At 38.8% G+C, this 26,552-nt stretch overlaps 1 protein-coding gene across 2 annotated transcripts in view; it reads left to right on the top strand.

Annotated features, from left to right (window-relative positions):
- RGS22 (regulator of G protein signaling 22) overlaps positions 1 to 26,552 on the top strand; it is a 203,240-nt gene that overhangs the window by 34,961 nt on the left and 141,727 nt on the right. For both annotated transcript variants that reach the window (XM_053559391.1, XM_053559392.1), the window contains 5 exons: positions 445 to 530; positions 18,482 to 18,650; positions 21,732 to 21,861; positions 23,811 to 24,399; positions 25,877 to 26,038. In XM_053559391.1, coding sequence (XP_053415366.1) covers positions 445 to 530; positions 18,482 to 18,650; positions 21,732 to 21,861; positions 23,811 to 24,399; positions 25,877 to 26,038 — 1,136 coding nt within the window. The remainder of the gene's footprint in view (positions 1 to 444; positions 531 to 18,481; positions 18,651 to 21,731; positions 21,862 to 23,810; positions 24,400 to 25,876; positions 26,039 to 26,552) is intronic.

Raw genomic sequence — 26,552 nt, 5'->3', positions numbered from 1 at the left:
AACAAAAAAAACAAAGGACCTGTGATGACCTTGGTGGCCTTACTAAGTTTTCTTAGTGATTCTTTTCCTGTTAGTGATTTTTGTTTTTGTGTGTTTGTGATTATTTTTAACCCATTTTATGACTGAAAATACTGCGATCAATTGATTTTTTCTTATTCCTCCTCCGTCAATAAGTTAGTTAACTTTTTTGGATTCAATTTGTGAATCTGTAAAAATGGAGATAATAGTTGACATGGAGTTGTTGAGAGAATTAAAGAGGTACCAGATGCAAGAGGCAACCTCACATTGGTGGCTCAGAATTATTGATCTCTTTTGTGCAAAAAGAAGGTGTGGGAATAGGGCTCCTAGTGATTGCTAGAGGTCATGTTTCCTCTCATGGTTAGGCCTTAATTGTTCTAAAAGTGATTTTAACATTTTTTCCTCCTTTTCGCTTTTTTCCAATAGTGTCTCAGTCGTGAAGAAGGTATTAAATGGATCAAAAAAGAAAGACTTCCAGCATTTCTGGAAAGTGATTGCTACTTTGAATACAGGTATTTCAGTTCCATGAATACATACGCATTTTTAAATGCCTATTTTTTTTCCACCAAAATTCATTTTTCTATGAAATCTTACTAAAATTATATACACACCTTTTAACCCATTGGAGTTTAGATCTCATCTGCTATAGAATAAGGGTGCTAGAAGATTGATACAAGTCACTTAACTTTTTTTTATTGTTAAATCATAGCTATGTACATTAGTGCAATCAAGGGGTACAATGTACGGGTTTCATATACAATCTGAAATATTCTAATCAAACTGTTCAACGTACCCTTCATGGCATGTAGACATTTGTATTCTGCATTTAGTGGGTTTTGCCTGTACCCATTCTAGGATGCACCATAGGTGTGGCCCCACACATTGCCCTCCCTCCACCCTAACCTCCCCCCTCCCTTCCCCTCCCTTGGCCCTTTCCTCATATTCTTGTGCTATAGTTGGGTTATAGCCTTCATATGAAAGCTATAAATTAGCTTCATAGTAGGGCTGAGTACATTGGATACTTTTTCTTCCATTCTTTTTTTGTTTGTTTGTTATTTCTTATTTTAATTCTTATTTTCTTTTTCTTTTTTTATTGTTAAATCATAGCTGTGTACATTAGTGCAATCGCCTGTACCCATTCTAAGATGCACCATAGATGTGGCCCCACCCATTACCCTCCCTCCACCAACACCTCCCCCCTCCCTTCCCCTTCCTTTGTCCTTTCCCCATAGTCTTGTGCTATAGTTGGGTTATAGTCTTCATGTGAAAGCTATAATTTAGCTTCATAGTAGAGCTGAGTACATTGGATACTTTTTCTTCCATTCCTGAGATACTTTGCTAAGAAGAATATGTTCCAGCTCCATCCATGTAAACATGAAAGAGGTAAAGTCTCCATCTTTCTTTAAGGCTGCATAGTATTCCATGGTATACATGTACCAAAATTTGCTAGTCCTTTTGTGGGTCGATGGGCACTTGGGCTTCTTTCATGACTTAGCAATTATGAATTGGGCTGCAATAAACATTCTGGTACAGATGTCTTTGTTATATTGTGACTTTTGGTCTTCTGGGTATAAACCTAGTAAAGGAATTATAGGATTGAATGGCAGGTCTATTTTTTGGTCTCTAAGTATTCTCCAAACATCCTTCCAGAAGGAACAGTATTAGTGGGCATTCCCACCAGCAGTGTAGAAGTGTGCCCTTTCCTCCACATCCACGCCAACATCTCTGGTTTTGGGATTTTGTTATGTGGGCTACTCTTACTGGGGTTAGGTGATATCTCAGAGTAGTTTTTTTTTTTTTTTACATACTGTATTATTATTATTTTTTTATTGTTGGGGATTCATCGAAGGTACAAAGATCTCAGAGTAGTTTTGATTTGCATTTCTCTGATGATTAAGGATGATGAGCTTTTTTTCATGTGTTTGTAGATCGTGTGTCTGTCTTCTTTAGAGAAGTTTCTCTTCAAGTCCCTTGCCCACCCTGAGATGGGGTCACGTGTTCTTTTCTTGTTAATACGTTTGAGTTCTCTGTGGATTCTGGTTATTAGACCTTTATCGGAGGTATATCCTGCAAATATTTTCTCCCATTCTGAGGGCTGTCTGCTTGCTTTACTATGTTCTTGGCTGTGCAAAAGCTTTTTAGTTTGATCAGGTCCCAGTAGTGTATTTTTGATACTGCTTCAATTGCCTGGGGAGTCCTCCTCATAAAATATTCACCCAGGCCGATTCCTTCAAGAGTTTTCCCTGCACTTTCTTCAAGTATTTTTATAGTTTCATGTCTTAAGTTTAAATCTTTTATCCAGTGAGAGTCTATGTTAGTTAATGGTGAAAGGTATGGGTCCAGTTTCAATCTTCTACGGTTGCCAGCCACTTTACCCAGCACCATTTGTTAAATAGGGACTCTTTTCCCCACTGAATGTTTTTAATTGGCTTGTCAAAGATCAAATAATGGTAAGTAGCTGGATCCATCTGTTGGTTCTCTATTCTGTTCCAGACATCTACTTCTCTGCTTTTGTGCCAGTACCATGCTGTTTTGATCACTATGGATTTATAGTACAGTCTCAGGTCTGGTAGCATGATTCCTCCTGCTTTGTTTTTATTGCTCAGTAATGTTTTGGCTATTTGAGGTTTTTTCTGATTCCATATAAAATGAAGTATTATTTTTTCAAGATCTTTAAAGTATGACAATGGAGCTTTAATAGGAATTGCATTAAAATTATATATTGCTTTGGGCAGTATGGACATTTTAACAATGTTGATTCTTCCCAGCCATGAGCATGGTATGTTTTTCCATCTGTTAACATCTTCAGCTATTTCTTTTCTTAAAGTTTCATAGTTCTCTTTGTAGAGATCTTCCACGTCCTTTGTTAGGTATACTCCCAAATATTTCATCTTCTTTGGCACTACTGTGAAAGGAATAGAGTCCTTGACTGTTTGTTCGGCTTGGTTATTGTTGGTATATATAAAGGCTACAGATTTATGGTGTTAATTTTGTAGCCTGAGGCATTGCTGTATTCCTTGATCACTTCTAAAAGTTTTGTAGAAGAATTCCTAGTGTCTTCCAGATATACGATCATATCATATGTGAAGAGTGAAAGTTTGATCTCTTCTGACCCTATGTGGATACCCTTGATCACCTTTTCTTCCCTAATTGCAATGGCTAAAACTTCCATTACAATGTTAAAGAGCAAAGGAGACAATGGGCAACCTTGCCTGGTTCCTGATCTAAGTGGAAATGATTTCAATTTAACTCCATTCAATACGATATTGGCTGTGGGTTTGCTGTAGATGGCCTCTATTAGTTTAAGAAATGTCCCTTCTATACCAATTTTCTTAAGTGTTCTGATCATGAAGGGATGCTGGATATTATCAAAGGCTTTTTGTGCATCAGTTGAAAGAATCATATGGTCTTTATTTTTAAGTTTGTTTATGTGTTGAATTACATTTATAGATTTACGTATATTGAACCAGCCTTGAGACCCTGGGATAAATCCCACTTGGTCATGGTGTATAATTTTTTTGATGTGTTGTTGGATTCTGTTTGTTAGGATCTTATTGAGTATTTTAGCATCTATATTCATTAGTGATATTGGTCTATAATTTTCTTTTCTTGTTGGGTCTTTCCCTGGTTTGGGGATGAAGGTGATGTTTGCTTCGTAGAATGTGCTGGGTAATATTCCTTCTTTTTCTATATTTTGGAAGAGGTTTAGTAGTATAGGTACTAGTTCTTCTTTAAATGTTTGGTAGAATTCTCACGTAAAGCCATCTGGTCCTGGGATTTTCTTTTTAGGGACATTTTGTATAGTCGATGCTATTTCAGAACTTGATATAGGCCTGTTCAACATTTCCACTTCGTTCTGGCTAAGTCTTGGTAGGTGGCGTGCTTCCAGGTATTGGTCGATTTCTTTCAGATTTTCATATTTGTGGGAGTAGAGTTTCTTGTAGTATTCGTTAAGGATTTTTTGAATTTCTGAGGGGTCTGTTGTTATTTCATCATTACCATTTCTGATTGATGAAATTAGAAATTTTACTCTTTTTTTCCTGGTTAGGTTGGCCAAAGGTTTAACTTTTGGAATTCTAATTCGATCTTATTTGCTATCCAGGTCCTGAATTCAATTTCTGAAATCTCAGCTATTGGTTTGTGCATGGGGTCTTGTGCTGTTTCTGCCCCATTGATCCTTGGGGGAGTTGATCTACTCTGATTATTCATATTGCCAGAGTTTTTCTGTTTATTTTGCCTCATGATTGTTTTTCACTGTTGCCTCTGGCTGTCCTCAGAGTTGGGGAGGTGTCTCTCCAAGATTAGACCCCAGCGGGATCACTCTATTGTTGCTGGATCTTTGTAGGGAGTGACCCTGTGTAGTTCCTCTGGTGCTGCTCTAGCTAGAGAGTTCTGGTTGTGGAAGCAGCTCCAGTTTGTGACACACCCGGATCCAGCAACAGGGCTGGGGGTGGTGTGCACGTTTCTGGAAGTGCCAGGCGCCCAGTGACTTTGGCACAGAGAGTCCAAGGCTCCAGCAGTCTCTGGCCAGCAGAAGAGCTCTGCACAGAGTCAGGGAGGGCTCCAAAGGGCACGCAGCTACCAGAGTCCCTGTCCAGATGAACGGGCTAGTGTGGAAGCTGGGAGGACACAGGAGGGAGGACGCAGGGTTGCGTGGCTCCTGCAGTTCCTGGTCAGGGAATGTGGAGGCCCGGTGGGTGCAGGTCACTGGTCGGGGGTCGCTGCACAGCTGTTATGGAGGTCTGGGCAGCGCCAAGCCGAGGAGTTTGAGGTTGCTATGAGCTGTGACATCACGGCACTCTACCCAGGGCAACAGCCCAAGGCTCCAGTGTGCCAAAACCGTCTCACTCTGCCCCTAAGGATTAAGGCTGTAAGGCAGCTCAGTCCCTGCCTTTAGGCTACTCAGTCAGTAGGTTACTTTGACCCGCCCAATCCTTGCTCTGAGACCCTGGGGGCAGAGCTTGCCGGGGCAGTTCTTTCACAATGGCTTCCTGCGCCCAGCTCAGTGGCTCAGTCTGGTGCCCCAGACAATGCCCAAAGTTCTCCACACTCCTGCTCAAGCTCTCCCTAAGGCAGTTCAACTGAGTGCCAAGTCCAAGAACACCGAAACAGTTCACAGGTAAGGCCTATTCCAGTTTGCAGTCTCACTGCTGCTTGTACTTACAGTTGCCGGCGTGATTAGGTCAATCGAACACACGCAACCACTTGGCAGTTTTCCACTGTTTTTGTCCTGCTCTTGGGGTCCAGAAGTCCCTTGCTGGCTCCCTGTATCCTCCAAGGGATGATTATACACAGATCCCACTGGCCAGAGATGCCTGGAGTCTTGTCTTCCCAGACTCGCTGTTCCCAGTTGCAGGGAAGCTATTACTCGGCTGCCATCTTTAATCTCTTCCTCTTCCATTCTTGAGATACTTTGCTAAGAAGAATATGTTCCAGCTCCATCCATGTAAACATGAAAGAGGTAAAGTCTCCATCTTTCTTTAAGGCTGCATAATATTCCATGGTATACATGTACCACAGTTTGCTAGTCCATTCGTGGGTCGATGGGCACTTGGGCTTCTTCCATGACTTAGCAATTATGAACTGGACTGCAATAAACATTCTGGTACAGATGTCTTTGTTATGTTGTGATTTTTGGTCTTCTGGGTATATACCTAGTAAAGAATTGTAGGATCCAATGGCAGGTCTATTTTTAGATCTCTAAGTATTCTCCAAACTTCCTTCCAAAAGGAACGTATTAGTGTGCATTCCCACCAACAGTGTAGAAGTATGCCCTTTTCTCCACATCCATGCCAACATCTCTGGTTTTGGGATTTTGTTATGAGGGCTACTCTTACAGGGGTTAGGTGATATCTCAAAGTAGTTTTGATTTGCATTTCTCTGATGATTAAGGATGTTGAGCTTTTTTTCATGTGTTTGTAGATCATGTGTCTGTCTTCTTTAGAGAAGTTTCTCTTCAAGTCCTTTGCCCACCCTGAGATGGGATCGCTTGTCTTTTCTTGTTAATACTTTTGAGTTCTCTGTGGATCCTGGTTATTAAACCTTTATTGGAGGTATAACCTGCAAATATTTTCTCCCATTCTGAGGGCTGTCTGCTTGCTTTACTTACTATGTTCTTGGCTGTGCAGAAGCCTTTTAGTTTGATCAGGTCGCAGTAATGTATTTTTGATACTGCTTCAATTGCCTGGGGAGTCCTCCTCATAAAATATTCACCCAGGCCGATTCCTTCAAGAATTTTCCCTGCACTTTCTTCAAGTATTTTTATAGTTTCATGTCTTATCTTTTATCCAGTGAGATTCTATCTTAGTTAATGGTGAAAGGTGTGGGTCCAGTTTCAGTCTTTTACAAATCATCAGCCAGTTCACCCAGCACCATTTGTTAAATAGGGAATCTTTTCCCCACTGAATGTTTTTAATCGGCTTGCCAAAGATCAAATAATGGTAAGTAGCTGGATCCATCTCTTGGTTCTCTATTCTGTTCCCTACATCTACTTCTCTGTTTTTGTGCCAGTACCATGCTGTTTTGATCACTATTGATTTATAGTACAGTCTCAGGTCTGGTAGCATGATTCCTCCTGCTTTGTTTTTTTTTTTTTTTTTTTACTGTTGGGGATTCATTGAGGGTACAATAAGCCAGGTTACACTGATTGCAATTGTTAGGTAAAGTCCCTCTTGCAATCATGTCTTGCCCCCATAAAGTGTGACACACACCAAGGCCCAACCCCCCTCCCTCCGTCCCTCTTTCTGCTTCCCCCCCCCCGCTTTGTTTTTATTTCTGAATAATGTCTTTGCTATTCGAGGTTTTTTTTGATTCTATATAAAACGAAGTATTATTTTTTCAAGATCTTTAAAATATGACAATGGAGCTTTAATAGGAATTGCTTTAAAATTATATATTGCTTCGGGTAGTATAGACATTTTAACGATGTTGTTTCTTCCCAGCCATGAGCATGGTATGTTTTTCCATTTGTTAACATTTTCAGCTATTTCTTTTCTTAAAATTTCATAATTATCTTTATAGAGATCTTTCATGTACTTTGTTAGATAAACTCCGAAATATTTCATCTTCTTTGGCACTACTGTGAAAGGAATAGAGTCCTTGACTGTTTTTTAGGCTTGGCTATTGTTGGCATATATAAAGGCTACAGATTTATGGATGTTGATTTTGTAGCCTGAGGCATTGCTGTATTCCTTGATCACTTCTAAAAGTTTTTTAGTAGTATCCCTAGTATTTTCCAGATATACGATCATATCATCTGTGAAGAGTGAAAGTTTGATCTCTTCTGACCCTATGTGGATACCCTTAATCGCCTTTTCTTCCCTAATTGCAATGGCTAAAACTTCCATTACAATGTTAAAGAGCAAAGGAGACAATAGGCAACCTTGCCTGGTTCCTGATTTAAGTGGAAATGATTTCAATTTAACTCCATTCAATATGATATTGGCTGTGGGTTTGCTGTTTAAGAAATGTCTATTAGTTTAAGAAATGTCCCTTCTATACCAGTTTTCTTAAGTGTTCTGATCATGAAGGGATGCTGGATATTATCAAAGGCTTTTTGTGCATCAATTGAGAGAATCATATGGTCTTTATTTTTTAGTTTGTTTATGTGATGAATTACATGTATAGATTTACATATATTGAACCAGCCTTGAGACCCTGGGATAAATCCCACTTGGTCATGGTGTATAATTTTTTGATGTGTTGTTGGATTCTATATGTTAGGATCTTATTGAGTATTTTTGCATCAATATTCATTAGTGATATTGGTCTATAATTTTCTTTTCTTGTTGGGTCTTTCCCTGGTTTACGGATGAAGGTGATGTTTGCTTCGTAGAATGTGTTGGGTAGTATTTCTTCTTTTTCTGTATTTTGGAGGAGATTTAGTAATATAGGTACTAATTCTTCTTTAAAGGTTTGGTAGAATTCTGACGCAAAGCCATCTGGTCCTGGGCTTTTCTTTTTAGGGAGATTTTATATAGTTGATGCTATTTCAGAACTTGATATAGGCCTGTTCAACATTTCCACTTCGTTCTGGCTAAGTCTTGGTAGGTGGCATACTTCCAAGTATTGGTCGATTTCTTTCAGATTTTCATGTTTTTGAGAGTAAAGTTTCTTGTAATATTCCTTAAGGGGTTTTTGAGTTTCTGAGGGGTCTGTTGTTATTACATCTTTACCATTTCTGATTGATGAAATTAGAGATTTTACTCTTTTTTTTTTTATTGTTGGGGATTCATTGAGGATACAATAAGCCAGGTTACACTGATTGCAATTGTTAGGTAAAGTCCCTCTTGCAATCATGTCTTGCCCCATAAAGTGAGACACACACCAAGGCCCCACCCCTCTCCCTCCTTCCCTCTTTCTGTTCCCCCCCATAACCATAATTGTCATTAATTCTTCTCATATCAAAATTGAGTACATAGGATTCATACTTCTCCATTCTTGTGATGCTTTACTAAGAATAATGTCTTCCACTTCCATCCAGGTTAACACAAAGGTTGTAAAGTCTCCATTTTTTTTAATGGCTGAATAGTATTCCATGGTATACATATACCACAGCTTGTTAATCCATTCCTGGGTCGGTGGTCATTTAGGCTATTTCCACATTTTGGCGATTGTAAATTGAGCTGCAATAAACAGTGTAGTACAAGTGTCCTTATGATAAAAGGATTTTTTTCCTTCTGGGTAGATGCCCAGTAATGGGATTGCAGGATCAAATGGGAGGTCTAGCTTGAGTGCTTTGAGGTTTCTCCATACTTCCTTCCAGAAAGGTTGTACTAGTTTGCAGTCCCACCAGCAGTGTAAAAGTGTTCCCTTCTCTCCCCATCCACGCCAGCATCTGCAGTTTTGAGATTTTGTGATGTGGGCCATTCTCACTGGGGTTAGATGATATCTCAGGGTTATTTTGATTTGCATTTCTCTAATATATAGAGATGATGAACATTTTTTCATGTGTTTGTTAGCCATTCGTCTGTCGTCTTTAGAGAAAGTTCTATTCATGTCTCTTGCCCATTGATATATGGGATTGTTGGCTTTTTTCATGTGGATTAATTTGAGTTTTCCATAGATCCTAGTTATCAAGCTTTTGTCTGATTGAAAATATGCAAATATCCTTTCCCATTGTGTAGGTTGTCTCTTTGCTTTGGTTATTGTCTCCTTAGCTGTACAGAAGCTTTTCAGTTTAATGAAGTCCCATTTGTTTATTTTTGTTGTTGTTGCAATTGCCATGGCAGTCTTCTTCATGAAGTCTTTCCCCAGGCCAATATCTTCCAGTGTTTTTCCTATGCTTTCTTGGAGGATTTTTATTGTTTCATGCCTTAAGTTTAAGTCCTTTATCCATCTTGAATCAATTTTTGTGAGTGGGGAAAGGAGTGGGTCCAGTTTCAGTCTTTTACATGTAGACATCCAGTTCTCCCAACACCATTTATCGAATAGGGAGTCTTTCCCCCAAGGTATGTTCTTGTTTGGTTTATCAAAGATTAGGTGGTTGTAAGATGTTAGTTTCATTTCTTGGTTTTCAATTCGATTCCAAGTGTCTATGTCTCTGTTTTTGTGCCAGTACCATGCTGTCTTGAGCACTATGGCTTTGTAGTACAGATTAAAATCTGGTATGCTGATGCCCCCAGCTTAATTTTTGTTACAGAGAACTGCCTTAGCTATACGGGTTTTTTTCCGGTTCCATACAAAATGCAGAATCATTTTTTCCAAATCTTGAAAGTACGATGTTGGTATTTTGATAGGAATGGCATTGAATAGGTAGATTGCTTTGGGAAGTATAGACATTTTAACAATGTTGATTCTTCCCATCCATGAGCATGGTATGTTCTTCCATTTGTAATATCCTCTGCTATTTCCTTTCTGAGGATTTCATAGTTTTCTTTATAGAGGTCCTTCACCTCCTTCGTTAGGTATATTCCTAAGTATTTCATTTTCTTTGAAACTATGGTGAAGGGAGTTGTGTCCTTAATTAGCTTCTCATCTTGACTGTTATTGGTGTACACAAAGGCTACTGACTTGTGGACATTGATTTTATATCCTGAAACATTACTGTATTTTTTGATGACTTCTAGGAGTCTTGTGGTTGAGTCTTTGTGGTTCTCGAAGTATAAGATCATGTCGTCAGCAAAGAGGGAGAGTTTGACCTCCTCTGTTCCCATTTGGATTCCCTTTATTTCCTTGTCTTGCCTAATTGTATTGGCTAGAACTTCCAGCACTATGTTAAATAGTAAAGGTGACAGAGGACAACCTTGTCTGGTTCCAGTTCTAAGAGGAAAAGCTTTCAGTTTTACTCCATTCAGTAAAATATTGGCTGTGGGTTTGTCATAGATAGCTTCAATCAGTTTTAGAAATGTGCCACCTATGCCTATACTCTTTAGCGTTCCAATTAGAAAAGGATACTGGATTTTATCAAATGCTTTTTCTGCATCTATTGAGAGGATCATGTGATCTTTATTTTTGCCTCTGTTAATATGGTGGATAACGTTTATAGACTTGTGTATGTTAAACCAGCCTTGCATCCCTGGGATGAAGCCTACTTGATCATGATGAATGACTTTTTTGGTGATAAGCTGTAATCTACTGGCTAGGATTTTGTTGAGAATTTTTGCATCTATATTCATGAGTGAGATTGGTCTGAAATTATCCTTTTTGTTTGGGTCTTTTCCTGGTTTTGGTATCAGGGTGATGTTTGCTTCATAGAACGTTTTGGGGGAAGATTCCTTCCTCCTCAATTTTTTGGAATAATTTCTGCAGTACAGGAATAAGCTCTTCCTTGAAGGTTTGATAGAATTCTGGAGTGAAGCCATCTGGAGCAGGGCATTTTTTGGTTGGAAGGTTTTTTATTGTTTCTTTGATCTCAGTGCTTGAAATTGGTCTGTTCAGGAGCTCTATTTCTTCCCGGCTGAGTCTAGGGAGAGGGTGTGATTCCAAATATTGATCTATTTCTTTCACATTGTCAAATTTCTGGGCATAGAGTTTCTGGTAGTATTCAGAGATGATCTCTTGTATCTCTGTGGGATCAGTTGTTATTTCTCCTTTATCATTTCTGATTGAGGTTACTAGAGATTTTACTTTTCTATTCCTTGTTAGTCTGGCCAATGGTTTATCTATTTTATTTATTTTTTCAAAGAACCAAGTCCTTGTTTCTTTAATTTTCTGAACGATTCTTTTGTTTTCAATTTCATTGATCTCTGATTTGATTTTGTATATTTCTTTTCTTCTGCTGAGTTTAGGCTTAGATTGTTCTTCTTTTTCCAATTCCATAAGATCTCTTGTGAGATTGTTGATGTGCTCTCTTTCTGTTTTTCGAATGTAGGCATGTAAAGCGATGAATTTTCCTCTCAAAACTGCTTTTGCAGTATCCCACAGGTTTTGGTAGCTTCTGTCTTCATTGTTGTTGTGCACAAGGAAGTTAATGATTTCCTGTTTTATTTCTTCCTTCACCCATCTGTTATTCAACAGAAGATTGTTTAGTTTCCATGCCTTTGGGTGGGGTCGAGCATTTTTGTTAGAGTTGAGTTCCACCTTTTGTGCCTTATGGTCTGAGAAGATACAAGATAAAATTTCAATTCTTTTGATTCTGTTGATATTTGTTTTGTGTCCCAGGGTATGATCAATTTTGGAGAATGTTCCATGGGGTGATGAGAAGAATGTATATTCTTTATCTTTGGGATGGAGTGTTCTATATGCATCTATCAAGCACAGTTGTTCTAGGGTCTCATTTAAATCTCTTATATCCTTGTTTAATTTCTGTTTACAGGATCTGTCCAGCTCTGTAAGAGGAGTGTTAAGGTCCCCTGTTCTTATGGTATTATCAGATATCATATTGCTCAGACTGAGTAAGGTCTGTTTCAAGAATCTGGGAGCATTTAAATTGGGTGCATAAATATTTAGAATTGAAATGTCTTCTTGTTGTATTTTTCCCTTGACCAATATAAAGTCACCATCTTTGTCTTCTTTGACTTTAGTTGCTTTAAATCCACATGTATCTGAAAATAAGATTGCAACTCCTCTTTTCTTCTGAATTCCATTTGCCTGAAAAATTGTCTTCCAACCCTTGACTCGGAGCTTGAATTTGTCTTTTGAAGCCAGGTATGTTTCTTGCAGACAGCAAATGGATGGCTTGTGTTTTTTAATCCAGTCAACCAATCTATGTCTCTTCAGTGGGGAATTCAAGCCATTAACATTTATTGAGATAATTGGTAAGTGTGGTAGTATTCTATTCGTCTTATTTCATGAGAGTCCATTGCTTAGTTTTATCTTTTGCATCAGTGTGGAGGTTAGGTTCTGTCCTTTAATTTCTGAGTTCTTACTTTGCTGCTGATCCATTGTGATGGTCAGTGTGCAGAACAGGTTGAAGTATTTCCTGTAGAGCTGGTCTTGTTGTGGCGAATTTCCTCAATGTTTGTATGTCCATAAATGATTTGATTTCTCCGTCAATTTTGAGCCTAGCTTAGCAGTGTACAGAATTCTGGACTGGAAATTGTTCTGTTTAAGTAGATTAAAGGTAGATGACCATTGTCTTCTTGCTTGGAAAGTTTCATTAGAGAAGTCTGCGGTCACTATGATGGATTTGCCCCTCTAGGTCAACTGGAGCTTACTCCTGGCAGCTAGCAGAATCTTTTCTTTTGTCTTGACTTTGGACAGGTTCATCACAATGTGTCTTGGAGAAGCTCGGTTAGAGTTGAGGCGACCTGGAGTCCGATAGCCCTCTGAAAGCAGTGTGTCAGAATCTTTGGTGATATTTGGAAAATTTTCTTTTATAATATTGTCTAGTATGGCTTCCATTCCTCTGGGGCATTCTTCTTCCCCTTCTGGAATTCCTATAACTCGTATGTTGGAACGCTTCATAAAGTCCCATAATTCTGACAGTGAACGTTCTGCTTTCTCTCTCTTCTTTTCTGCCTCTTTTACTATCTGAGTTATCTCAAGAACTTTGTCTTCTACCTCTGAAATTCTTTCTTCTACATGGTCTAACCTGTTGCTGATACTTTCCATTGCATCTTTAAGTTCCCTAATTGACTGTTTCATTTCCTTCAACTCTGCTATATCCTTTTTATATTCTTCGTATCGTTCATCTCTTATTTGATGCTGTTTTTGAATTTCCTTTTTGTTATTTTCCACTTTGTTAGCAGTTTCCTTCATTGTTTCCATCATTTCTTTCATTGTTTTCAACATGTGTATTCTAAATTCCCTTTCTGTCATTCCTAACATTTCTTTATAGGTGGAATCCTCTGCAGTAGCTACCTCATGGTCCCTTGGCGGGGTTGTTCTGGACTGGTTCTTCATGTTGCCTGGAGTTTTCTGCTGATTCTTCCTCATGAGTGATTTCTTTTATCTGTTTCCTTGCCCTAATTTTCCTTTCACTTCCTCTTGCTCCTTAAGTTCTCGTGCCTGTGGACTAAGTGTTACAGGACCAGAAGGTTGAATAGCAAAAAAGGGATGAAAGAAAGGAGCACCGTGTGATAAGAAAAAAAAAAGAAAAATAGAGAAACGAGAGGGTGTGGGTAGAAGGAATATTGACAAAAAGAAGAGAGGCACAGAAAGAGCGAGACAGAGCAATATAGGTGTACAGTAGGGTACTTTGATACAACCTTAAAAAAAAAACCACCTTCTGTGGGTGCCCAGTTGGGTGGTTCCCTTGAGGTCAGCAGCTCTTTGCTAACCTGATCAGACACAGTACCCCACCTCCACCAATTAGAAAGGAGAGACAAAAATGCTATAAATCAAACCAAAACAAACAAACAGAAAACTTTACAGGATAAAATTGGGTGGAAAACCAAATAATAGCGGTAGAAACACTAACAAAAATGAAGTTCTAATTATTGAAATAGGCAGCAATGGGAATTATAATTAAAGTAGAAAAATTGAGAAAGAAAAAGGATCTGTATGGAAAAGGTTGAACTTAAAAAACAAAACAACAATCAACAATATCAAAATAAACAAACAAAAAAAAAAACCAAACCAAAAACAAAAAAAAACACAACCAAAAACAAAGCAGTATGTATATGTTATTGAATATTGTCTGGGCAACATGTGGTCTTCTGGGGTATGAGATGTTAATAACAGTTCGGATACGACTGGAGGCTGCTAGTTTCTCAAACCCCAGCAGGTAGACACCCTAAATCTCTCTTCAGCGCACTTAAAAGGCACTTTGAACTTGTTCACTTGCTGAGCAGAAGCTTTCCCAGGGATGTGCTTGTCGCTGGAATCACTGCTGAAGTGGCTATCCACTTACCCTGTGTGCCAAAACTGTTCTCTCTCTGCCCCCGAGGGTTAGGGCTGCAAGGCGGCTCGGACCCCGCCCTTAGGCTACTTGGTCGCTGGGTTACCGGCTCCCACCCAATTCTAGCTCTGCGACCCTGAGGGCGGAGCTTGCCGGGGCAGATCGCTCACAGTGGCTGCCTGTGACCCAGAGTCAAACACTCTTAGCTCCGTCTCGCTCAGCGGCTCAGACTGGGGCCCTAGACAAAGGCCAGAGTTCTCCGCACTCCCGCTCAGGCTCTCCCCAAGGCAGTTCAACTGAGTGCCAAGTCCAAAGACACCAAAACAGTTCACAGGTAAGGCCTTTCTGGTTTGCAGTCTCGCTGCTACTGAACTTACAGTTGTGGGCGGGTTTAGACGGATTGAACACACGCGACCACTTGCCGGTTTTCCACTGTTTTAGTCCTCCTCTTGGGGTCCAGAAGTCTCTTGCTGACTCCCTGTATCCTCTCAGGGGTGATGATAGGCAGATCCCACCAGCCAGAGATGTCTGGAGTCCTATCTCCCCAGACTCACGGTGCCCAGATGCAAGGAAGCTGTTACTCGGCTGCCATCTTGCTCTGCCCCTGAGATTTTACTCTTTTTATCCTGGTTAGGTTGGCCAAAGGTTTATCTATTTTGTTGACCTTTTCACAAATCCAACTCTTGGATTTATTGATCTGTTGTATAATTCTTTTGTTTTCAATTTCATTTAATTGTGCTCTGATTTTGGTTTTTTCTTTTCTTCTGCTGGGTGTGGGGTTGGAATGTTCTTCCTTCTCCAGTTGCTTGAGGTGTCCCATTAAGTTATAAACTTCCTCTCTTTCCGTTTTCTTGAGGAAGTCCTGCAGTGCTATTAATTTCCCCTTTAGGACTGCCTTTGCAGTATCCCAGAGGTTCTGATAATTTGTGTCTTCATTGTTGTTTTGTTCCAAAAATTTGGTGATTTCCTTCTTAATCTCGTCTATAACCCATCTATCCTTCAGCATAAGGTTATTTAGCTTCCATGTTCTTGTATGGGTATGCAGATTCCTCTTGTTATTGAGTTCAACTTTTAACATGATGGTCTGAGAAGATGCAAGGAATAATTTCTATTGTTTTAAATTTGCTGAGGTTAGATTTGTGGCCTAGGATGTGGTCGATTTTGGAGTATGTTCCATGGGCTGATGAGAAGAATGTGTATTCAGTTTTGTTGGGATGAAATGTTCTGTAGATGTCTGTTAAGTCCAGATATTGAATGGTCGAGTTTAAATCTAAAATTTCTTTGCTTAGCTTCTTTTTGTAGGATCTATCCAGCACTGCTAAAGGGGTGTTAAAACCTCCAACTACTATGGAACTGGAGGAAATAAAGTTGCTCATATCTGTTTTGTTTCTCTTATAAATTGAGGTGCATTCTGGTTGGGTGCATAAATGTTAATAATTGAAATGTCATCATATTGAGTATTACCTTTAACAAATATGAAGTGTCCATGATTATCCTTCCTTATTTTGGTTGGTTTAAAGCATATTGCATCTGCAAATAGGATTGCAACGTCTGCTTTTTTCTGCTTTCCATTTGCCTGGAGTATAGATGACCATCCCTTCACCTTGAGTCTATATTTGTCTTTTAATGTAAGATGCGATTCTTGTATGCAGCAGATATCTGGCTTGAGTTTTTGTATGCAGCCAACCTGTGCCTCTTTAGAGGACAATTTAAACCATTCTAATTAATTGAGAATGTTGATAAGCCTTTTGAGAGTCCAGTTGACATTTTTAATCCTTTTGTACTTGAACGTTGGAATTTGATCAAAATTTTCTAGGTGGGTTTACTTTTGTGGTGGAGGATTACTCTGGTCTTTATGGAGGATAGGTCTAAGAATGTCCTGGAGAGCTGGTTTAGTTATGGCAAATTTCTTCAACATGTGAATGTCATTGAAGTATTTAATTTCTCCATCATAGATGAAACTCAGTTTAGCTGGGTACAGGATCCTGGGTTAAAAGTTATTTTATTTTAGACGATTAAAAGTTGATGACCATCCTCTTCTAGTTTGAAAGGTTTCAGCAGAGAGATCTGTAGTTATTCTAATATTCTTCCCCTTGTAGGTAATGGTTTTCTTTCATCTGGCAGTTTTTAGAATTTTCTCCTTCATATTAACTTTACTGAAATTGATTATGATGTGTCTGAGGGATGTCTCATTTGGGTTGAGTAATGCTGGAGTTCTGAAACTGTCTGCTATCTGAAATTCAGAATCTCTTGGCATGTCTGGAAAGTTGTCCTTCATAATCTCATGGAGAAGAGATCTGTGCCTTGTGAAGCCACTTCATCGCTTTTGGGGATCCCTATAAGACGAATATTGGTTTTCTTAGAATTATCCCAGAGCTCTCTGAGAGAGTGATCTGTTTTTGCCCTCCATTTCTCTTTCTCTTTGAGAGTTTGGGAGTGTTCGAAAGCTTTGTATTCCATGTCAGAAATCCTTTCTTCTGCTTGCTCCATTCTGTTACTGAGGGATTCTACTGTGTTTCTCCGATCTTTGAGGGCTGCAACTTCTTGTCTCAATGTGTCAAAATCTTTGGTCATTTGGTCTTTGAATTTGTTGAATTTTTGAGACATGTTTTGGGTTACTGCTTGGAATTCTAATTCGATCTTATTTGCTATCCAGATTCTGAATTCGATTTCTGACATCTCAGCTATTTCTTTGTGCGTAGGATCTTGTGCTGTGTCTGCCCCATTGTTCCTTGGGGGATTTGATCTACTCTGATTATTCATATTGCCAGAGTATTTTCATTGATTTCACCTCATGATTGTTTTTCACTGTTGCCCCTGGCCATCTTCAGAGTGGGGGAGGTGTCTCTCCAAGATTAGACCCCAGGATCTTTGTAGGGAGTGACCCTGTGTAGCTCCTCTGGGGCTGCCCCAGCCAGGAAGTTCTGGTTGTGGAAGCAGCTCTGGAGTGTGACACCCCTGGATCCAGCTACAGGGCTTGGGGTGGTGTACATGGTTCTGTGAGTGCCTGGTGCCCAGTGACTTTGTCACAGAGGGCTCAAGGCTCCAGCAGTCTCTGGCCAGGAGAAGGGTTCTGCACAGAGGCAGGGAGGTCTCTGGAGGGCACATGGCTACCAGAATCCCTGGCCAGATGAGAGAGCCGGTGTGGAGGCAGGGAGGGTATAGGAGGGTTGATGCGGGGTTGTGTGGCTCCTGGAGTTCCTGATCAGGGCGTGCGGAGACCCGGCGGGCACCGGTCGCGGGTCGCATGTTGCAGCGCTGCTCGTACAGAAGTCAGAGCAGGCGCGGGTTGCAGGTTGCAGCACAGCTCTTACAGAGGTCCGGGCGGATGCTGATCCCACTGAACTTTTCGGCAGAAATTTTACATTTACATTTATTAATGTACTTTGGTTGTATTTCTTTGGCTATTATATTTTTCTTTTGTTTTATTTTATTCCTAATTTTCTTTTTATTTCAATAGATCTAGGGAGTACAAATGGATTTTTGTTTCATGAATCAATTGTACACTGGTGAAAGCTGGGATTTCGTAATTTTTCATCCTTCATCTCACTGCCACCCTCCCCTTTTTGAGTGTACAATGTCCATTATGTCCCTCTCACATATATATATATATTTTGAGACAGAGTCTCACTATGTCTCCCTCAGTATAGAGTGCTGTGGTCACAGCTCACAACAACTTTAAACTTTTGGGCTTAAGCGATTCTCTTGGCTCAGCCTCCCAATTAGTTGGGACTACAGGAGCCTACCACAACGCTGGGTATTTTTGTTGTTGTTGTTGTCATTGTTGTTTAGCAGGCCTGGGCTGGGTTCGAACCTGCCTGCCTTGGTATATGTTTTGGCTCTGAGCTATGGGCGTTGAACTGGTTATTATATTTTTTAAATTGTTTGTTGGTGACAATGGTACTTATGTTCAGGGAATTTAAAAATGAGGATTAGTGTGACATGAAAAAGATAACATACCATAATGTAGAGCCAAGATTTTTCTTTCTGTTCCTTGACTTTTAAAGTGTAAGTACCTACAATGTGACCTTTCTTCAGAATAACCATTTTTACGTTAAAGTAGATTAAAACAGAATAATTATCAACTAATGAGTAGTTTTGTGAATAAGCCTAAGAGAATCATCCTGCAGAGTTGGGGGGAGTAAATGGGCTTGAATACATAAAATAAAATTTTAGTGTTTTTTTTTCTTGATTTCTACCATATTTGAAACTTTTTTCAAAATTGTGTAATTTCTAATACAGGTTAGCCAAATTGGTCTCGCAAGCACGATGGAGCAAGTCAGGTATGAATTTCACACTAGGTACAAAATTTTCTCCTTGGATCCTGAAAAAACCGCACAGTTCACCACCTCCCGCCACTGAAGAAGATAATCTTCTACTTATGAAAAAGTTCTACATTTCTCTTGGCGAGGTAAAAGTATGAGTGTTTTTTTTTTTCTTATGATTCGTTACTTCAATAAAACTTCTCATTTTAGGGGTATGAATTTCATTTGTACCACATAGAAAGGGAAAATGATTCTACATACTTCTAAAATGGATTTAGCAGTAGCTCTTGTGGATTTATGTCAACTCATTTGCTCTGTACTCGTTTACTGAAATGTAACTAGAAACAGCCCACGTGTCTAAAGTAGCAAAGGCATGGATTAACACGCTGTGCCACCTGGGAATCAATGGTATCTTGAATTATATCCATGGTTTCATTGTTCATTCCAGGATTTTGATTATTTGAATTGTTACTTTTGTACAAAAAGATGTTAGAGTCATTTCTTTCCTGTCGTCTGGATTATTCCTTAGTAGTAAAATGCCTTACTGTTTAACTGCTATCAAATAAATTTGTCCTTCATGATTAGAGAAATATGGGATTATACGAGTGGATTTGAAGACATACAACCTGGAATCAAGTGTCCTTTTAAAGAGTCACAGTGTAGTGAAGACAGTTGTTTGATCTTTGGCCTCTAATTATCAAATCTCTGGAAGCACACTTTTGTAAAAATCAGGAATGGCAAATATGTTGCCATGTGAATGTTACTCTCATAACCTCCATCCACGATTGACATTGTTAATCAATTTTATACATTTTTCTGCTAAGCTAGGACTTGGCTAGGATTTTACAAATTCTTTTCAAAGCAGTATTCTGGGTGGGTACTTCTGATTAATCTGAGGTGTCACATGTGAGGAAGCCTCTCTGCCATTTGTGTTGAGATGGATGGACTTTCTTTACATTACTTGAACTTTTTTTCATGTATGGCTCTTAATTTTGTAGTTTTTCACTTCTATCAGCAAAATTTGTAAAAATGTTTAAAATTATGCCAGTTCTATTATTTCCACTAAATAATACTTAATGATATACTAAAGGGATGTTTTTCTTGACTTATACTTATTTTAAAGTATTTTTTATCCTCATTTATATGTTATAGAAATGTCAGGAATGTCATGAAAATAAAAATATGCATTGATAGTTGAGACCAATAAACACACAAATGGAAGAATCAATCCGGGGGATACTTTCTGATTTCTTACATGCAAATTTAATCAAATGTAAGAGAGGAAAAATCTAAGCTAGTGTGCTTTTGCTATTTTTGTGGATGAAAGAACTCATTTCTGTTTACTCAATTATTTAACTTTCAATACCCTGTGAGCTTTGAGGATTCAAAGTTCTTTGGGCCCTTAAATTATTTAAGCCATAATTATAGATAGAGATTAATTTTTATAATAACCGGTAATATTTCTTTGAGTCTTCAATTATAGCATCTAAAAAACAATTGACTCATCTTTTAAAAGTATAAAGGGGCACAATTAGCTACTTTTATGTCTGACAAGTGGCTTCTCTCTCTCATCCTTTTTGTGCAGTTGAAATAGCAAGGACACTAGTATATTGGCCTCTCTCAATTCCCTGAATGTTCTTGCATTATTTTGGCCTCCTGTCAGTGCTTAGTCTATTGCTTGGAATAAAGTAGTCACTCAACTGTATGTTGAATAAACATATAGTTCATAACAAATAACAGTTTTGAAGGAAAGAGGAAACAGAAGTGAATCAGTCTTTTAAAGCTTTTATGCACCTAGGAAACCTTACCTAATGAGAGGGGCAGTAACTATTCAGATACCACCCCTCATTTCTCTGTCTCACTTTGGTCTCATGATGTGGCTTGATTTGGTCTGTTAATTCTGCATAATAGATATAAAATAATAATCTCTTTCATCATCCCTCCTCTTCTTCAGTGTTCCTTAAGCTAAATGCCAACCATACAGCTGACTCAGTTGGAGAAAGGAGAAATGAAAAATGAAAGGAATGCTAGACACTCCCTTTTCTGTTGAACACTTGGATTTTCTAGGAAAAATAGGAGAGGATATCATTGAAAGAGGCAGGCAGAGGAATTTTCCCAGGAAAGCTGAGATAGGAGCTTCTTGGAGATGGGATTCTAGAAGCTAAGGATCAGCCCAGGAATTAGGTTGGCTGGTTTAGGGGTCCACAAAGAAAAGAGAAAATGAGGGCTGTGTCCAGGGGCAGACAGTCAGGTAATCAGTATGCAGGAAGCATCCAATCCAAGCAAAGTTGTGAAAACTGAATCTGTGGCAAAGAGTCAGCTGAGCTCAGAGAGTTTTCCAGTGGTACTAAGAATAGAGTCTCTGCCATAATGGGGGACGAGTTGTTAAAAGCACTGATCCAGGCATGGTGGTTCACGCCTGTAATCCTAGCACTCCCGGACTTTGAGGTGAGAGGATCACGTGAGCTCAGAGGCTCGAGACCAGCTTGAGGAAGAGTGAGACCCCATCTCTACTAAAAATGGAAAAATTAACTGGGCATTGTAGCTGGCACCTATAGTCCCAGCTACTCGGGAGGCTGAGGCAGGAGTATCACTCGAGCCAAGGAGTTTGAGGTTGCTGCGAGCTAGTCTGATGCCATGGCACTCTAGGCTGGGCAACAGAGTGAGACTCTTAAAAACAAAAATAACCCCCACCCCAAACAAACAAACAAAAACGTGGATCCAGGCCAGACAGAATTGGGGCTATGAAATAATTGGGTAAGAGGTAAATGTGAGCAGCTAGCCAAAGATGCACCAAAGGATTGATGAGCCATGGTGACTACCAAGTTGTAGTGAATTTATAGACTTTTGCTTTGGTCAGCAATAGCCTGAGACTGAGAGACTAGAGAATTTGATGAGTATTGGGCTTAGTTTTTTCCTTTGGTTATCTACTAAGAACAATATCTGGAGAGAAATTTCCTTCTCATTATTCTCTTAGCTCAGTGGTTCTCGACCTTCCTAATGCCGCAATGTATTTTCATTGTTAAAAAAAGGGGTCGCGACCCACAGGTTGAGAACCGCTGTCTTAGCTAATGAATTTTTCTGAGTACAATTGTCTTTTCTTTCATGGGATAATTTTTCCTTTACGTAGCATACTATGCAAATTGAATGTTATTATCATAATTTGTACAGGTTTGTGATGGAAGGAATATGACTAATCTTATGTTAAACAAATATCTCCTTCCTAGGCCTCCTACACGCAGACAAAAGATTGGTTTTCATTAGCCAAAAAATGTCAGCAAACAGTGTCAACCTTTTCATCACCTTGTTGTACACCACACAGCAGAATCGAATCACCAGTTCTTTCATCTGTTTCTGGTAAGCAGGAAAGGCCAAGAATGACTTCAGAACTCTTTCAATTTTTGTTTATTTGTTCTAATCTTATAGTAGAGTACTTAGTGGTTGGGGAGAAAAAAAGTTATCCACACCCACTACCCCCAACTCTGTTTCCTACTGGAATGAAAAGGATGGGTTTAGAAATCCATGTTGTATTTATTAGCTGTGTAACCTTTGGTGAGTTATTCCACTTCTGACAGGCTTGCTTTTCTTATCTGTAAGATTAGAATAATGAAACTTGGTAAATGTGTGGAAAATGCCTGGCGTAGTGCATGGTACCTAATATGCCAACAATAAATGTGTGTCTTGTCATTATTTCCTGTGAAACTTTACAAATTCTTACTAAGCCTTTGTTGCAATGCAGTTGGTACAACATTTCTCTCTCCTTGAGTTTCCCTGCTGTTTTGAAGTTCAGATTATTTTTCACCTTCAAAAGCAGATACATTTCTACTGCGAGGAGCTTTTGTGTGTGATACAAAGTTCTCATAGAATGTAGGAGTCATCATGATATTGCTGGAGAAAAAACATCCGGGAGAGGAACTCAAGAATTCACCAACAGTTTTTGTTTTGTTTTGTTTTTTTTTTTTTGTAGAGACAGAGTCTCACTTTATGGCCCTCGTAGAGTGCCGTGGCCTCACACAGCTCACAGCAACCTCCAACTCCTGGGCTTAAGCGATTCTCTTGCCTCAGCCTCCCGAGCAGCTGGGACTACAGGCGCCCGCCACAACGCCCGGCTATTTTTTGGTTGCAGTTTGGCCGGGGCCGGGTTTGAACCTGCCACCTTCGGTATATGGGGCCGGCGCCCTACCGACTGAGCCACAGTTTTTAACTGATTCCTTTGAAAGTATAAGCAACCTCTGAGAAAGTTAAATCTGGATTCTCTGGAGTTGAATGTAACTCTAGGGAAAGAGGAAAGGAATCTTTGTAATTGAGCATAGCTGGATTTATAGGTTTCTTGCCGTTTTCCCAAAATATTAAAGTAGAAAATTAAAGAGTAAAGACAGTGAACAGGAAGAAGGATGGCAGGAGGGAGGTGAGCAGAAACGTCTCCCTCTGTCACTGCTGCCTTCAATTCCAGGGGATTCACAGGTTCACAAAGTCTAATCTCTTATCGTTTGGGAAATTTGGGAAATTTCAATAAAATTTGTAATTAAATGTGTCCAGTTCACTGAGACTTGAAATCTGATAACTGAGGAAATAGTAATTGAGGGAGGGCACAGTATACAATAGTCCCTTGGTCTGTGACAATTCAAGGCGTAGATTTACCGTGTGGAATAATGCACTAACATCAGATATTTCAGATAGTTCACTGATTTTTGAAAGAGAGAAAAGATCAGGTAAATGCTATCTCTTCAGTAAAAGTATAAAAATAATTTATTATAAGCCTTTCTAAATGCCTTATACCATTTTGTAACTTTAATGAAAGGCTGTTAAGTATGATGGAAACTGAATCTTTCTGATGAAATAGTGAATTTTTAAAAATTGCTGATATTGACTCCATTTTGGGTTGGTTCATCTATGATTTCATCATCTATGGCAGATAATTTCCCTTTATCTTACAACATGAAATATCAAAGCACATGCAGTCGTTTAATTCCTTAATGGAGTTCATCCTTATGTATTGACATTCTGTATCGGTCTGACATGTCGCATTTTAAAAGCATATAATGGTCTTCTTGAATATCCCTTGGGTTAGGAATGTCAAATATTTAGCCCATCTGCTACCATTCTCTCCTTCCATGTCCAGAGAATACAAGATTGATCCCTGATGGCAGTTTGTTTTCTGGCTTCAGAATCCTTCTTAAGACATTGGCCCGTGCAGTGACTATGTGTGATAAACTCATTTGCCGTCATGGCTCTATAACATCTATTTAATAATAAAAAGTTTTGTATTCATATCTCATCTAATCGCCTTTTATGATTTAATACAGAGAGTGTTATCTTTAATGATGGAGTTCATCCCAGGACACCAAAGGGGCCATCTAAAACTAAATTAATTTCTGAATTTGAAGAAGAAGAAGATGAAGAAGAAGAGGAAGGTTCTGTATCTTTACAAGACACTCCTTCTCAAGCTCTTCTGAGAATATACGTTGAAAAGTACAAGGATGGTGAAAGCCTACATTTCTCAACATGTGAAGAATTTTTGAACTCCTATATATACTTTATTTTGTTGTCAGCAATTCAAAAAATGACTGGAGAGCCATTTGGAGAATACCCAGGCTATATAAACTTCCACAATATCACACAAGTGTCATTTGATGATACTTTTGAATCTTTCCCTGCGAAGGCAAAGGAAGGATCAGAAGAGACCTGGGAAGAAACAATTTCAAAGAGTGACAGCACCGGACCTGAGAGCAGGACCGACTGGTGTGTTTCTCATAGAGCATATGAAATTGGCAATAGAAAGGAGTTTGAAAGATTTAAGAAATTTTTAAAAGGTACCTTAGGAGAAAGATATTGGTGGCTATGGATGGATATTGAGAGGTTAAAAGTTCTTAAGGACTCTGGAAGACTTCAAAGGTATTTTTCTTATTTTTCAATAATTTAAAAACAAATTAGAGAATATTAGTGTGGGTTATTTAAGCAAAGGGAGAAAGCCTAAAATAAATGTAAAAATGTAATTTATGATCTTTGTAAATATTTATAACAATAAATATTGATTTTACTAGTTTTCTGATTTCATAGCTTTCAGATAATAATCATACCAATTATTTGCATAACGTTTCTTCCCATAAATTGTAGAACTACTTTCAAATTAATTATTCTATTTTAGTTTTTGTAACATTTCAATGGTGTAGAATTTTTATAGAAAAAAATATTTATAAGTTAGACAACCACACTGGCATAAGATAGATACCTTACACCAGTGAAAGGAGCCTGCTGTTCCTAGCAGCCTGCTTGGTTAACAAATTCCACGGTCTTTTCCTTAGATGCCAGATAGCCAGATATCTGGATTAGTATCTCTGCTAGAGATGCTCTTGCAGGCTTGATGAGGCTCAAGGCTTCATTTGGTCAGTTCCGTATGTTTTGGTTTACTGTACGTCTAGAACCTTAAGAGGACCCTGTTTTAGGAAAGTCCTTCACTTGTCCGCATTCTCCTGATCTGCTCATCAACTATAGCGGACTGTAATTCCCTTTAAGCACTCGACTGAGTGTATGCTAGTGTCTGGGTTGTTCCAGTTAGTTTAACGGCATTCAGATCATAGAGCTTGTTGTTCTACATAGTTATAAAAGTAGGTGTCACCAAATGGTTCATTATAAAGCATGACTTGATTGATTATGGGGTGGAAGGTCACTACCACTTTTCAAGACATAACAGGAAAGTTATTAAGATATATAAGTAATATACATAGGTTTTTCAGTATCAACACTGTAGTAGTTCCCGTTGTTGTTGTACTAAATTGCCACAAATGTAATCGCTTAAAATAACTAAGTTTTATTTATTCTTTCCTACTTCTGGAGGTCAGAAGGCTTTAGGGAGGAATCTATTTCTTGTCTTTTCCAGTTTATGAAGCCACCAGCCTTCCTTGGTTCATGGCCTCTGCTTCTATCTTCAAAGCCAACTGCATGGCGTTTTCTTGTCTCTCTGACCTCTGTTCTGTACTCACATCTTTTCCTTTACGGCTCTGACCCTCCTACCTCCCTCTTAAGGATCCTTGCAATTACTTTGGGACCAGCAGATAATCCAGGATGATCTCCTTAAAGTCCTTAATTGAATCGTATCTGCAGAGTTCCTTTGACCATGTGAGGTAATATCTTCACAAATTCTGGAGATTGGGATGAGGCAGCTTTGCAAGGTCATTATCAGCCCATCACAAAAACTCTTCCCATACCCATAACTGTGAGAAATAACATCTCCACAAAAATGTTTGGTATTCTCTGACACTCAGAACTGGTTGTTTATTTCACCCACTACTTGTCTGAAACATTCTGGAAGTGAAAGCCTTTTGGTAGTTTAAGATTTTATCCAAGTGTGTGGATATGTGTTTTCTTTCAGACATCTTGAGAAGATGAAAAAATCCTATCTAGTGAGCAGTGGAGACTGCTACCTTTCTACAGAAATTTTATCAAAATTTAAACTGCTAGACTCATCTCAGTGGACTCGAGAACATTTAAAAAATATTCAGTCTGAAGTTGTAAAACCTTTACTTCTGTATTGGTAAGAAAAAGAACATAAATCAAAGTTCTTTTACTTTCATTTTTCTTAGCTAGTTATGAGTTATACATTTTTGTCTTATGGATATATAACATATAGAAATATAAAATGACAACATTATTATATCTTTACCCTTCCTGAAGGTACTTATCCTTTAGATAATCTGTATATTTGGGTGAGTTTAAATCCATAGTAATGCTGGACAATATCTAAATTCCCTTTTAACTGTGACCCTTCTATGATTGGTATCCCATAAAATTGGTATTGTGTGTGTGTGTGTGTGTGTATGCATGTAGCTAGAGTTGCAGATTTATCATCTTGATAAATATATATATTTTTTAATAGCACTCAAAGTACTTTTATTGTTGGGGATTCATTGAGGGTACAATAAGCCAGGTTACACTGATTGCAATTGTTAGGCAAAGTCCTTCTTGCAATCATGTCTTGCCCCCATAAAGTGATAAATATTTATTTATATGAGATAGAGTTTCACTATGTTGCCCTCGGTAGAGTGCTG

Source organism: Nycticebus coucang, chromosome 13 (assembly GCF_027406575.1).
Source record: "Nycticebus coucang isolate mNycCou1 chromosome 13, mNycCou1.pri, whole genome shotgun sequence".
NCBI lineage: Eukaryota > Metazoa > Chordata > Mammalia > Primates > Lorisidae > Nycticebus > Nycticebus coucang.
The sequence above is the reverse complement of the archived record's forward strand: the minus strand, read 5'-3'. Positions and strand labels throughout refer to the sequence as shown.